We start from the raw sequence: 14,727 nt of genomic DNA, 5'->3' as shown, positions 1-14,727 counted from the left end.
TGCATGAAATCTCCAGGTACAAGTGTATGTTCCTGTTGCTCCGGGGAAAGTTGTAGAGGATGCTGTACCCCAGCCACACACTGATGGGGCCTGGGTGTGGTCAGTGGGCCAGGTGGCTGCTCTCAGAACAGGCTCCATGTTCATGTGTACTGGTTAAAAAAAAAAAAGTGCAGTGGAGAACTGCTCTGGTGTGGTCAGCACAGCTTGCTACTACTGGTGAAAATGGGGCAACAGACAGGGATCTTTATAGATAGGGTAAAGGACAGACAAAAGATTTCAGTGCCCTGTGGGTATTGGAGGACTATGGAAATGCAGAACCAGGTACATGCCCATTGCCTCTATCCACCCAGCCCCCTGGAACATGTACAGGGCCATGCCACAATCCAAGATGGGTCCTTACATACACCCCCTCAAGCATGCTAACTTACCCTGTACTTACATTCAGCTACATGTTTCCAGGGTTTAGCGGTGGAAAGTAGGGGGGCTTCTGGCATGATCACATGCATGGACATGTGTACAGGCACTAGTGATGTTGTAACCTATAAGTGTGAGATTTACTCAACTTTTGTAACGCATTGGGCACCTCAGCTGAAAGCGCTGTGCAAAGTAAGCAGGCAGCTAGTGTGAGGTCAGATAATCTGTGCAGTACTGTAGCATGTTAAGTATGGTGAAACATTTAATAAATAAATATTTACTATGCAATGCGCCAGAGGCCAGAGCACACATTTGTTATAATTTGTGCTAATGCTCTAATCGAATGACAGGGTCTCTACTTTTGCCTTTGAAATGTGAATTGAGCCCCCCCCCCCCCAAAAAAAAAAAAAACCAAAAAACAAACCCAAGTCATCTAAAGTTAGGGTGACCAACTCTAGAAAAAAAAGTTTCAGAGTAACAGCCGTGTTAGTCTGTATTCGCAAAAAGAAAAGGAGTACTTGTGGCACCTTAGAGACTAACCAATTTATTTGAGCATGAGCTTTCGTGAGCTACAGCTCACTTCATCAGATGCATACCGTGGAAAAAGTCTGCTGCAGTTTCCACGGTATGCATCTGATGAAGTGAGCTGTAGCTCACAAAAGCTCATGCTCAAATAAATTGGTTAGTCTCTAAGGTGCCACAAGTACTCCTTTTCTTTTTTCTAGAAAAAAAATCTCCCTTACCTTAGACTAAGCCAAAAGTATTTGAACAAAGGAGCTTCAAGGATCAAGGGCTAAAAATTCACCAATATTAGAAGGGGCAAAGAATAAAGTACTGCAGAACGAGTAAAGTGAACGAATCAGCTTGAATACCTGGACCATATAATAGCTCTTAGGGTTTTGTTGTATCTCCCAACGCTGTAGTCTCTACCTTAATGCAGATTGGTTTAGCGCATCCCTCTATGACCGTCCCCTCCTCTTGTCCCTTCTTTTGTTACACGAAGGGCTGCTTTAGTTAAATCATGCCAGCTATGGTGTGAAAGCTTTCTGAAAAAGGAGACCCTTGTCTTATGTCCTAAAAGTGGTCAGAGGATCTGACTTTCTTGGGGACCTGATTCATAGTCAAATCCCTTAATGAGATGATTGTGTGAAAAATCCTGTAGCCTATGAAGTCAATGGCAAAACTCCCATTGACTTTAATGGGCCCAACATTTAAGCCCTTAAGCTCTGCTTCTTATATGCTTTACCCTGGTCTTACTAAACTGCACTGTCTCAGAGAACACAACTGGCTTGACAGCGTGTGCATGGAGAGAGGGTTACTAGAACTGGCAACAGAAGCACACTAGTGCAGTGGCGTAATTGGAGCCCGGAGGTTGTGTGTGGAGGGTGGTCTGTCCTGTAGAGGAGGTGGCAGCTGCATTCTGCACGAACAGTAAACCCTGCTTCCTTACCGTCCTCCCAAGCATCCCAAGTTAAATGTTAGACTCAAAACAAACACCAACACAACCCCAAAACCAACTGCATCGAGGAGGGAGTCTTATGAGCTCAACATCTGATTTTTATTTATTTCAGCTTTAGGGCAAAAAGGTTTGTTACCTTTCACATGGGCATCGATAAGGACATGGCAGCAGTATGAAACCGAGGGAAGAACAGTTCCCTTACCGTAAAGAGCTAACTTTTCTTTTCAAGCACTTAAATATTCTCTTTCCTGCACAATCCACCCGTGCTAAAGGTCTGGCTCTGTTAATATAAATTAAAAATGATAGGAGAACAGTAGATATCTACATTTTTCTTGTTCGGTTAACAAATGCTAACCTATATTGGTGATGGACACAGAAGCCAGTGCTATAAATTCAAACAGACTCATTTCTAAATGCAAAAGAAATTGCTAGAGAATAATAGGTAAAACATGATTTATTACATTGTGTACAAAACTAGATTCAAAACAAGCAGTGTGATATATAATATGTTTTGTCTTTACATTACACAGTTGGTAAATGACCTCTCCAAAAAACTTTGTGAATAACTTTGTTATTTCTTCCTGTCTCTGGACAGCGCCCCTCCCCTCCTCTGTAATTTACAAGGTATAAGAAGGTAGCTTCCTGCAGAATTCACATCTCTATGGGGTTAGTCAGCAGGAGGTGCTCCAGATCAACAAGCGACCTTTTAGTGCAAAGAATTTCCAGCTCGGAGCCTCAGTTACTAGAACAATATAATACCACCACTGTACCAGAGGCCTAGCAACGTGCTGTATTAATTTTCTGCTCAATAATGTGTCCTTTCTTGAGGATGTCTAAAAGTCCTTCTGCAATAGTTTAACACCAAATGTAAAATAAAAATTAAATAAAAATAAAAGACAGCGGCTACCATTGGAAAAATCCATCATTCTTCAGCGCCACTGAACAGCTTCCCATACTATTTAGGATGTCTTTAAACAGGTTTGATGTAGTTAATAAAATACCTTTTAAGAAAATAAATATTTTGCATAATGTATGTACAGAGGTTGGTTTCCTTCATAACAGGTTCAACAACAGATAATCACAACTCTATATTTTATTCACACACAAACTCACAATGATTAATGCCAACTTGGTAACTGACTTGATATTTATGAAGGAGTCCAAAAAGGTATCAGATGAATATTTATAAATGTGCAAAGTGTATGTAAGTACTTGGAAAATGGTGGCATAAAAAGAGTGAAGGATTAAGACAAATTGCTTTTGGTCACTCCAAGAATAGCCCTTCCAACAACTCTCTCCCCCAAGTCTCAACAGGCTTAATGAAATGTTAAATCAGTACAAAATGGACTTAAAGGCAGGACTAAAAATGTACTCTTTCTTGGATTCAAAAGAGCCTTTTGTAGACATGCCTACAGAATGTGTCTTCATTGGAGATATTTATTCCTCTTCAGTTCATTTCTGCACACAACAGCATTTGGAATACACCTCTCCAATTTCCCCCCTCCCTCCTAGACATCCCTTTTTACTATGAAGTACATTTAAAAAGATACTGCACACAAAGCATAATACATACTGCATGATTCTTCACAAAGATGACCAAAAATAAGAACGAAAACAAGGCCATTGCACCTCTTAAAATTTGAAGAGATCAATGAAGTGCTGTGGAGAAACTGGCATGAAACAGGTGTCTGGATCATTGGCTGTGCAGGGATGCCCTGTATCCTAGCAAAATTAAGAGGAGGGAAAAAAGTTATTTTCTCCTTTAAAAAAATACTCACAAAAACAAAAAGCTGCTGAGTATTGATTTTAAAAGAAAAGAACTGCAAGAATTCACACCTCAGTTTTACATTTTAAAAAGACAAATTAAGTAGCTGGACAGCCGACTAGACCAGTTTTTTAAGTCACTGGCCTTCTGGAACTCTGGTTCAAAGCCTACAAGGCCCTTCCCAAGAAAAAATTGCCAAGAACATATAGTTACTTAGATTGGAAGCTCCTTGGGACAATGACTATCTCTTTTGTTATGTGTACACCGTGCCTATACAGCAACACAATGGGGCTCCAAGCCCTGATTGGGGTTTCTAGGCACTGCTGTGATACAACCAAGAAATCATAGAACAAGCTTCTCCACATTCCCTCTCCCTTTGTCCCAAGGGCTTTTGGACCTGTATAAAACAGACAGAGACAGCCTGTACTCCAGCAAACTTGAAAGCAGAAAAGATGCACTGGGTGGTGAGGAGGAAATAGTTACCTTAGATCCTTACTCTTTAATGTTGCCTGGCTTTAGGCCTTAAGGAAAATGTGAACCTTTACGATGGATATGAAAGGGGGGTGGGAAGGGGGCGGGATTGCACACTGGAATAGGGATGACCCACCATGAAAATAGGGGGTTGCAGCATGGAAAGTAGGGGTTTGCAATGCTGGTGGCACTGGAAGAGAGAATGGGGAATACAATAAGTGATTAGATCTATAGGCAGACAGTTGTGTGGGACTCCGAAAGCAAGGTTGAGAGGTTTAATCTTGACGTGAGGGCCAAGGCAAAGCCAGTGAAGTGATTCAGAAAGGGAAATGACATGGTCTGATCAACCAGCAAGGAGTATAATTTTGGCGGTGACACTTTGAATGGCTTGGAAGGGAAAGAGAGCAGTGCTAAGGCAGTGGTGGTGGGAGTTGCACTAATGGCCAGAGCTGGCGTGGGTATGGATTAGTATTTTAGGTGATATGCCTTAACTCACTTTTGGGCAGATCATTATAGAGAGGAGAGAGTACACAAACAAATGGGAGAAGAACTTTAATTAGAGCTTCGGGATTGGATACCATACATTACAGTATTGGCTTTACACACACACATGCAAACAGTAACATAAACCTACAGGCAGTATGGTTAACATTCTTAAGGCAGAATGACTGGGGAAAGGAAATGGAGAGAAAACTGTAGGGACAGCTAAATAAAAGTAGCAGCATTTACATTTTATCAATCCGAATGCCCAATTGTTTATCTGACATGGCTGGTGGACCAATACGTTTTGGAGCAATATTATTCTTGGAGAACTGTACAGTAGCACTTCTTCTGTTTCTTTTTAATTCTTCCTCCCTAAATAATTATCCCCTCCATTCCCCATCTTTTCTCACTTTAGTGCTAGCTGTGTGCTCAACAAGACAATCCCTACAACAAACATAGTTACACGTGAAGAAACAGAAATACAGGAGACATCTGTTTCTTGTTTTACTTTTTTCCTAGCTGTTTCCCCCTCCCACTTTCCCCTTCTAGTATTAACTATTGGGGGGGAGGGGTGGGGTTGTAACATTTTATTTTTAAAGAAGTAAGAGCAGGAGCAATGTGGAACTTTGCAAGTGGAAAATGCTGCAGAATCAGATTCTCCTGCAATGGACTCCAGTTCTAAAGATTTTCAGTGCTACTTACTGTCCTCTTCTGCAAGGGAGGAAGTGGTCAAGTCATTGAAGGCTACTTCAAATTGTTCCTCAGATCTGTTGGGAAGCTAGGGCAGGAAACTCAGGGCTCTTCCCCTCTACAAATACCATGGATTTGAAGGAACCAGTTACAACATAGTTCTTGTGTTGGAGCAAGCTGTATTTGTAGTGGGGAAAAGGCCCTTTCGTGTGCCTGCCAAGAGGCTTAAAAGGCCGTGGGGATTGCCACATATATCCATTTAGGAGAAACTCTCAAGGAGTAAAAAGAAAAGGAGTACTTGTGGCACCTTAGAGACTAACAAATTTATCTGAGCATAAGATGAAGTGAGCTGTAGCCCACGAAAGCTTCTGCTCAAATAAATGTGTTAGTCTCTAAGGTGTCACAAGTACTCCTTTTCTTTTTGCGAATACAGACTAACACAGCTGCTACTCTGAAACCTCTCAAGGAGTACGCAGTGCTTGTCATTTATCATTTCAATAGCATTACTTTTGAGTTTTAAAGACTTAACACTCTTAATGCTTAAGTGGTAAACTGTGGACAAAAAGCCTTGTGTGGCAGCATAAACTGGAACAGGAGACAGAGGTGAAAGCAGCTATTTTTATTGCGGATCCCCACGCTGCTTCTAACTCACAGCCAACAAGCTGTGCTCTTTTAGTTTTTCCATTTCAACATTTCCTTTATCTTCTGAAAAATTACTTTCAGAAGAAGGATGATAGGAAACTGAAAACAAAAACTGTCAAAATGTATTAGTTGTAATTAAACTGGGACACGTCCTAATTTCCATGCTTTGAGCTGTAAGGAGACCAACATGCACGCTTCTGGGTAGTTTTTAAGAACTCCTTCCCTGCCATGGTTATTTTACTATTTTCTTATATTTCACTGTACCAACATAAAATGCCAACAGCATTCAGAAGGAATGTGAGACAGAGTGTGTTTTAAAGTTATGTGCATTTTGGTTAATATCTCTTGCAAATACTCAAACATATACTAAGCATGCATAAAATGCCAATCATACCTTCAGTATTTTATCATGCATACTTATTTTCGGTGATTAGATTCAACAAGTCTAAAATATCCTAGCAAAGGCTTGCTAAATTTGACACTTTAAAATGCAAGCTTTCATAACAGTGGAAAAATCATAGAAATTGGATCACTCCTCCTCACCCCCCCCCCCCACTGTACTGTATTTAATTATTTGGGAAGATACAAGGTTGATGTCCCATTTCCCATATGTCTCCCCCCCCACACACACACACACAAAAGAAGGGCAGCAGCAGAGCAAGCTTCCTGCACTGCTGTGGTCCTTGTTCTAGACAGAATATTTGTAGCAGGGGTGAGGAGAGTGTAATTCGCACCCAATTCTCAGTTTCTCCACAGATACAGCCAGTTGTGACACTGGAGGAATGGCTGACAGATCTCCAGTTTGTTTTGCATATGGCATTTTCAGTCACTGACTTTTGATCTATACTGGACTGGTCAGGGTTTAAATTGTGACCTCAAGTTGAAAGGCTCCGTCAATGCTATCCCACTGAGCCATCTGGTTTTGCTTTAAAACTAATGTTATTGAGAGCCTAGCCTCAGCATGAGGCTCTTGTATTGCTGAAAAACATTTAGGATTTGAGTTAATTTTATGATTAAATGCTCACATGCCTTTTGTAACCTGTAACAACCATTATCAGAAGGAAATGCTATAGCTGCAGTAAGCACAAAGTCCTGAACAAGTCTGGATAGTGAGGTGAGTAAATATCTTAAAAGACAATGTTCATAAAGCTCATAAACACCTGCTTTTTAGTGTACTTGCTACGTATAACCATAAATCCAGTGTGTTGAGCAGAAAGGCTCAAAGAAGATAAAAACACAGTAAAGAAATCATACAGCCTCTACCATTAACGTTACACACCACTGCTGTCAATGGAAGTATTCCACTGACATTTCAATGAGGAAAAAACGGAACTGTATTTCACAGAAAGCAAGAACTTAAAAATGGGAGCTCTGAATTCAAGTCCTTAAAATCTAGGGATGGAAGCACACATATGTAGGCACAATAGTGCAAGCTAAGGATGAAGCATCCATTTTAAATGGCGGTCTAGATGCCATGGAACTTTTGAAAGGGAGAGTCTCATTCTCTAAAAATAAATACCTTAGTCTAGGTTTAAAGAAAAAAAGTGTTAAATGAGATTTTAAAATGAAGATTATTTATGTCCCTTCTTTTGCTTACTGTCTAAGGACAGAGTCTGAGAGCAGGGTGCTCTTTTAATGACATGGGAAGCAGGGAGAAAAGCTGATAAAAAAGTGAACATCTCACAATAAGGTCCCTAACTGAACTGCCTTCAGAGACAGGGAGGATAGGAGATGCTGCAGTCAGCACAGAAAGATGCCAAGGGCTTGGAACAGATGAAAGCTGAACCTCACTTATTCTCTTGAGAAGGGCTCTTCTACAAACTGCAATGGCAGAGGAGTCTTTCTCCCTGGAAATCAGATACTGTAACTAGCCAGCTAGCACCCACCTTCTCCCCATTGCCATCAGAACTCATTTCCCAGCTTCTGGGACCTCTGCCTACCAGAGCTAGATTCCTGGAGAAGAGTTAGTTTTGTTGCCCTCCACAGTCTTTCTAAATGTAATTCTAAGCCACAGCCTGTCAGGTGTTGTCTGTTTTGTTCGTCACAACAGCATGAAAAACACCTTCCCAAGCTCCTCCTTTCAGTCAGGAAGAGAAGTCTGAAGAACAATCAACTAAAATCCATTTTTGTTTTTTAAACCCAGATAGCAATATTACTATGGAAGAGCGTTATGGATTTGAAGAGCTATATGCATGTTTTTATCAGAGGTAAGGCATTGCATATCCGCTGGTGAATCTGAATGCTCTTGCTTCTGAGAGTTATTTTGATTTAAAATCTTGCTCATGCATAATGATTCACTTCCAATTGAATTTCAAGAAATCTATTTAACTAGATCAAAACAAATGTAAGTTGAAAGAAAATGTGCACTGCCTACAAGGAGCACCGAATGATAAATATTATTGTTTTCTTCTCAAAATTTCAGCTTCATTGCAAATTATGAAGTTCCCATGACAACCATAGGCCTCCAGTGCTCTAATGTGTAATTCTTTTCTGTAAATGTCTCATTCAGAAAGCAATGTCATCATTTCCTTTTCCTCCAATCACAAGAGGTCTTTTTTAAAAAACTACTATTTGTAGAAGGTCTTCGAGTAAAACAGGTTAAAGTGTCATTAAATTATTCAGTGGGGTAAAAGCAATTCCAGTACCTTTGTTTCATATTGCAGAGACAGAATTCTGTAATGTTGCCTTTACTGTTCTCAGATTTCAGTGCTGAACTAAATCCATTAGAATGTGGAAACAGCCATTAATGCCTACTTTGTGCAAAATTCATCCTTCGTGTAAGAGGGCATAAATTTCTGAGTTCAGTGACAGCTGCACCTGCTTACATCAGAGGCTGAATTTAGTGCCTTGAGTTGAAACAGTACAGTGAGGAACACTGCAATAAAAATAGCAACAACAGCAAAAAGTGCAAAGCTGAGCTTGGAAGATTACAGTATCTAAATAGTGTCAACAGCTGCAGAAATAGCTTGTTCTTAGCCCATCATGACAAACCGAAACATCAATTACAATTGAACATCTTGTTCACTTCAACATTACAGAATCAGCATCGATAAAAGCAGGGATGAAACACATATGAAATACCTTGAATAACAAAGCAAGGTGGTAGTCCTTTGGGATCATGAAGGAAGAAGCAGGAAGGAGTGCAATAAAGTAAAAGAGAGGAAACATTAAGATTTATTGGACTGGCAGTCATTTGGAATAAGAAGCTTAGTATATGATTTTGATTATTATTTGCCATAGGAATATTCTGCACTAGATTATTTTAATCCGTTGGCAAACAAAGCCTACATAACAAACTACTGCGAAAACTCAGAGGAGTAAGAACAGGTGTTAGAGCACATCATCTGCTTGAAATATCTTTTAGTCACTGCATAGTGCTTCAATGATCTGTTTACCGTTGAAAAAATTACCATTAAAGAAGGACAAATATTCCATCAGTCATGTCCAGCTCTAGACCTGCTGAAATGTATTATCCAGTTAGCAATGGAAGAAATTTACCCACATTGGTGACACCACATAATAGTATGGAAGAGTTATGATATAAACAAAAAGCGCTCACAAAGATGCATCACTTAATAGTACTAGATGCCAGCATTTTTACTCCACTGAGTAATTACATAGTTAGTCTATATTAAAAATGATCAGTCTTTTTTTGAAAAATCACTTCTCAAAGTGTCATTTGAGATGTTGAGTGTGCGCTATATTCATTTCCTCTTTTAATATTAAAGAGTACAAGATGTTCTTTTATATATTACCACACCTCCTATGAAGTAGTTAGTAATGATTTCACTTCTGTATTTAAGTTTTCTACGATCATTTGTTTTAAAGGAATACTATCAATAAAAAAACCCTATACATTGCTGTCTGAAGGTTTTATAAAACTATTGTTACAAATAACAGCTATGATTACTAGAACTGAATGACTGAAAAACTGAAAAGTGAGAAAATTTTCTTTACTGTCTGTGTGTGTGTGTGTCACTGTTTCCATGTATAGTCAGCTATTCTCCTTTTTGTGTGAGTTTTTCACATAACAGGAGATAAAACAACTTTTTTGTTTTAAGATAGGAAAACAACTGTAAAACAAAAACAAAAAAAGAGCAAAGGGTCCAAAATTACTTTGAACTTTTAAAAAAATGACCAGATTTTGAATTATTGGTATCCAATTAAGAAAACATCTTCCTTTATTTTCTTCATAGTATGTACTGATAATATATAATTTAACAAACTCTTATCAGTTCCCCTCTGCCCCCACAAAATTTAAAGTAACTAGCTAGCGTTTTTCCTTTAAAAAAATAAAACACATGGAAATTTTAAAGTTCCAGAATAAATCAAACATTTAGAAAACGTGTCCAAAAGCATTGTAAAGGATCAATTTTCAGTTTGGAAAAAATAGGTGTTAATTACAGATACTATAATGATATTAGCCAACCACTGTACTGTATGCAATTTATTGACACCAAGTTAAAACCATGTACCACACTGACCCCTAACAGAGAGTTTGTCACAACTTGGGTTACTATCATTAATATATTTAAACTGGTATACCTCTTTTTCCAGTTAAGATAGCTGTTTCCAAAGAGCACAAAGTCTCATCAGAGATGACAAGACCAAAAGTTTCATTTCCCTTGGTTGATTTCTCTTTTTTTGGTTAAAAAGCTTGTGAAAGGGTCTGAGCAAGAAGGCAATTCAGGCTCCATGCTGATCAAGCCTTTGGCAGGCATCTCTGCCAACAAGGGTGCCACTTATAGTGTAGAAATCATCCATTTAATATGAAGTAACACCACTAATTATTTCAGCACTATCAAACATTTGTCAGATGGTATTGATGTGGTTCACATTCCAATGCTGTAGAGGAGATAAACCTCCATATCTTATCACTAATCCCAAAAGACATCCATGCTTATTCCACACCAGAAATCATAATCCTATCTGATATCACGATCAGTTGCTATGGAGGTGATTATGGTGTCACAAAGATTACTACATTTGCATTTGGAGAAATGTGTTTATTAACTCTGCAGCCATACCACTTCTACTAGATCCCTCAAGTCAGCAGGATCAGGCATGGTCACAGTACTGGAATGAGAAAAGGAGGAACTGTGGCACCTTAGAGACTTAACAAATTTATTTTAACAAATTTGTTCTGAGTACTGGAATGGTAATTCAGTCTTCTTAGTGTATGTGCAACATGAATCTTGGTCACGTGTCACCTGAGGCACCACCGAATTTGGTCCTCTGGTTGGATCATTAGCTTCCCCTGTTTGGGCTGCATACTGACCGGGTCCACCTGGTCATACCAAATGGACTGAAGGTGAAAAATCCATTGCTATCTACATATTGCACAGATCACAGTGAGAGATTATGCCACACACTATCAAAGAAACTGAGGAAGCACCTGATCAGCATCCTATACAGCAAACAGGAAAACGTCAAAAAAGAGCTCTCCAACCTGGAGACTCTCATAAATAACCAACCTTCCATACGAACGGACTTTACTAAAATAAGACAGGAGATCTACATTACATGCTTCACCTCTCTACAAAGGAAAAAGGACTGTAAGCTGTCTAAAATCCTACCTGCCAAAAGGGGCCACAACAGTGGTACCCCAACTCACCCAGCAATATCGTCAATCTACCCAGCTACACACTCAGGCCAGAAGAAGAGTCTGTCCTATCTCGGGGACTCTCTTTCTGCCCCGCCACCCCCACAAACATGATATAGTTCTGTGGTGATCTGGAAGCCTACTTTCGCCGTCTCCGACTCAAAGAATACTTTCAAGGTAACACTGAACAGCACACTGATACACAGATACCCTCCCATCAACAGCACAAAAAGAACTCCACATGGACTCCTCCTGAGGGTCGAAATGACAGTCTGGACCTATACATAGGATGCTTCCGCTGACGTGCACAGGCAGAAGTTGTGGAAAAAACAACATCGCTTGCCTCAGAACTTAAGTCGTGCAGAACGCAATGCCATCCACAGCCTCAGAAACAACCCTGACATTATAATCAGAGGCTGATAAAGGAGGTGCTATTGTCATCATGAACAGGTCTGACTACCAAAAGGAGGCTGCCAGACAACTCTCCAATACCAAATTCTACAGGCCGCTTTCCTCAGATCCCATGGAGGAATACACTAAGAAACCGCACCATCTACTCAGGACACTCCCTACACTAACACAGGAACAAATCAACATACCCTTAGATCCCCAACCAGGGTTATTCTATCTATTACCCAAGATCCACAAACCCGGAAATCCTGGACACCCCGTCATCTCAGACATTGGCACTCTCACTGAAGGACTGTCCGGATATGTGGACTGTCTACTCAAACCCTACGCCACCAGCACTCCCAGCTATCTCCGTGACACCACTGATTTCCTGAGAAAACGACAATGCATTTGTAGTTAGTCTCTAAGTACTCCTTTTCTTTTTACAATGCATTGGTGATCTTCCAGAAAACACCATCCTAGCCACCATGGATGTAAAAGCTCTCTACACAAACATACCACACACAGATGGAATACAAGCTGCCAAGAACAGTATCCCTTATGATGCCACAGCACAACTGGTTGCTGAGCTCTGTAACTTTATCCTCACGCACAATGATTTCAAATTTGGTGACAAAATATACCTCCAGACCAGTGGCACCGCTATGGGCACCCGCATAGCCCCACAATATGCCAATACTTTTATGGCTGACCTGGAACAACACTTCCTCAGCTCTCGTCCACTCACGCCCCTTCTCTACCTATGCTACATTGCTGACATCTTCATCATCTAGACCCAGGGGAAGGAAACCCTGGAAGAATTCCCCCATGATTTCAATAAGTTCCACCCCACCATCAACCTCAGCCTGGACCAATCTACACGGAAGGTCCACTTCCTAGACACCACGGTGCAAATAAGTGACTGTCACGTACCACCACCCTATACCGAAAACCCACCGACTGCTATGCCTACCTTCATGCCTCCAGCTTCCATCCCGGACAAACCACACGATCCATTGTCTACAGCCAGGTGCTGAGGTACAACCGCATTTGCTCCAACCCCTCAGACAGAGACCAACACTTACAAGATCTTCACTAAGCATTCTCAAAACTACGATACCCATATGAGGAAATAAGGAAACAGATCAACAGAGCCAGACGTGTAGCCAGTAGCCTCCTGCTGCAAGACAAGCCCAAGAAAGAAACCAACAGAACTCCCCTGGCCATCACGTACAGTCCTCATCTAAAACCTCTCCAATGCATCATCAGTGATCTACAACCCATCCTGGACAACGATCCCTCAGTTTCACAGGCCTTGGGAGGCAGGCCAGTCCTCGCCCACAGACAACCCGCCAACCTGAAGCATATTCTCACCAGCAACTACACACCGCACCATAGTAACTCTAACTCAGGAACCAATCCATGAAACAAACCTCGATGCCAACTCTGTCCACATATCTACACCAGCGACACCATCACAGTACCTAGCCAGATCAGCCACACCATCACTGATTCATTCACCTGCATGTCCACCAATGTAATCTATGCCATCATGTGCCAGCAATGCCCCTCTGCTATGTACATCGACCAAACTGGACAGTCCCTACGTAAAAGGATAAATGGACACAAATCAGATATTAGGAATGGCAATATACAAAAACCTGTAGGAGAACACTTCAACCTCCCTGGACACACAGTAGCAGATTTAAAGGTAGCCATCCTGCAGCAAAAAACCTTCAGGACCAGACTTCAAAGAGAAACTGCTGAGCTTCAGTTCATTTGCAAATTTGACATCATCAGCTCAGGATTAAACAGAGACTGTGAATGGCTAACCAACTACAAAAGCAGTTTCTCCTTCCTCCCTCCTTCTCTTCACCTCAACTGCTAGAAGCCAGCCTCATCCTCCCTCGTTATCCCTAGCCTGATTCTTGCTTGCATATTTATAGCTGCCTCTGGAAATTTCCACTATATGCATCCGACGAAATGGGTATTCACCCACGAAAGCTTATGCTCCAATACGTCTGTTAGTCTATAAGGTGCCACAGGACTCTTTGCCACTTTTACAGATCCAGACTAACACAGCTACCCCTCTGATTCTGACCGGGAGTGTGACATGAATGCTGATCCATGCTCCCTGGTAATTCAGTAAGTTGCCCTCTTCTCTCAGGTTTAGTGCTGAACCAATAACGCACAACAAAGTTTTGAAGGTGTGTGTGTTTGTGTGTGTGTGTTCTGCTACAGCTACCATCTTTTGGATGATGTAAACCAGAGATTCTGAGTCACTAACAGTCATAATACACTTCCTACAAGAAAAAAGTATTAGCTTTGGTACGCTGGCTGGTTGGAGGAGTTATTAAAAAGGTGCACAATACACAGAAGACACTCAACTTTACAGCACCTTCATATCAGAGACAAACAGCACATTCTCCCAGTGACCCAAGAGCTCGGCTGACATCAGCAACTGGAGGAAATGCAGCTGGCTGAAGCGGAATCCTGGAAAGACTGAAATGATGCTGGTGGAATGACAGAAACACTCCAAAAAACTCACTATTTTTATATCACCATCTTCCTTTGAGGGCATTTGCTTTCAGATAGTTCTAGTTCATAGCCTCAGTGGGCACTGGGCCTGTGGAGGCCAAAACTGCCACTGCTGCAAAAACCTCCTTCTTCATTCATAGCTGGTGGGAAACCTATTCAGATTTAGCCACGGTGTCCAATCATAGAATCATAGAATATCAGGGTTGGAAGGGACCTCAGGAGGTCATCTAGTCCACCCCCCTGCTCAAAGCAGGACCAATCCCCAGTTAAATC

The 14,727-nt window shown here is 41.0% G+C and overlaps 1 protein-coding gene across 7 annotated transcripts in view; it reads right to left on the bottom strand.

Annotated features, from left to right (window-relative positions):
- Window positions 1-2,309: 2,309 nt before the first annotated feature.
- Window positions 2,310-14,727, bottom strand: part of FBXO25 (F-box protein 25) — a 64,147-nt gene continuing 51,729 nt past the window's right edge. For 4 of the 7 annotated variants that reach the window (XM_077812598.1, XM_077812599.1, XM_077812602.1 and 1 more), the window contains 2 exons: window positions 9,006-9,032; window positions 2,310-3,595 (listed from right to left, as the gene is read on the bottom strand). In XM_077812598.1, the coding sequence (XP_077668724.1) occupies window positions 3,506-3,595; window positions 9,006-9,032 (117 nt within the window). In that variant the 3' untranslated portion in view covers window positions 2,310-3,505. The remainder of the gene's footprint in view (window positions 3,596-9,005; window positions 9,033-14,727) is intronic. The other 3 variants (XM_077812600.1, XM_077812601.1, XM_077812605.1) reach the window with 1 other exon arrangement.

Source organism: Eretmochelys imbricata, chromosome 3 (assembly GCF_965152235.1).
Source record: "Eretmochelys imbricata isolate rEreImb1 chromosome 3, rEreImb1.hap1, whole genome shotgun sequence".
Classification (NCBI taxonomy): domain Eukaryota; kingdom Metazoa; phylum Chordata; order Testudines; family Cheloniidae; genus Eretmochelys; species Eretmochelys imbricata.
Note: the sequence above shows the minus strand (reverse complement) of the source record. Positions and strands in the feature narration are given on the sequence as shown.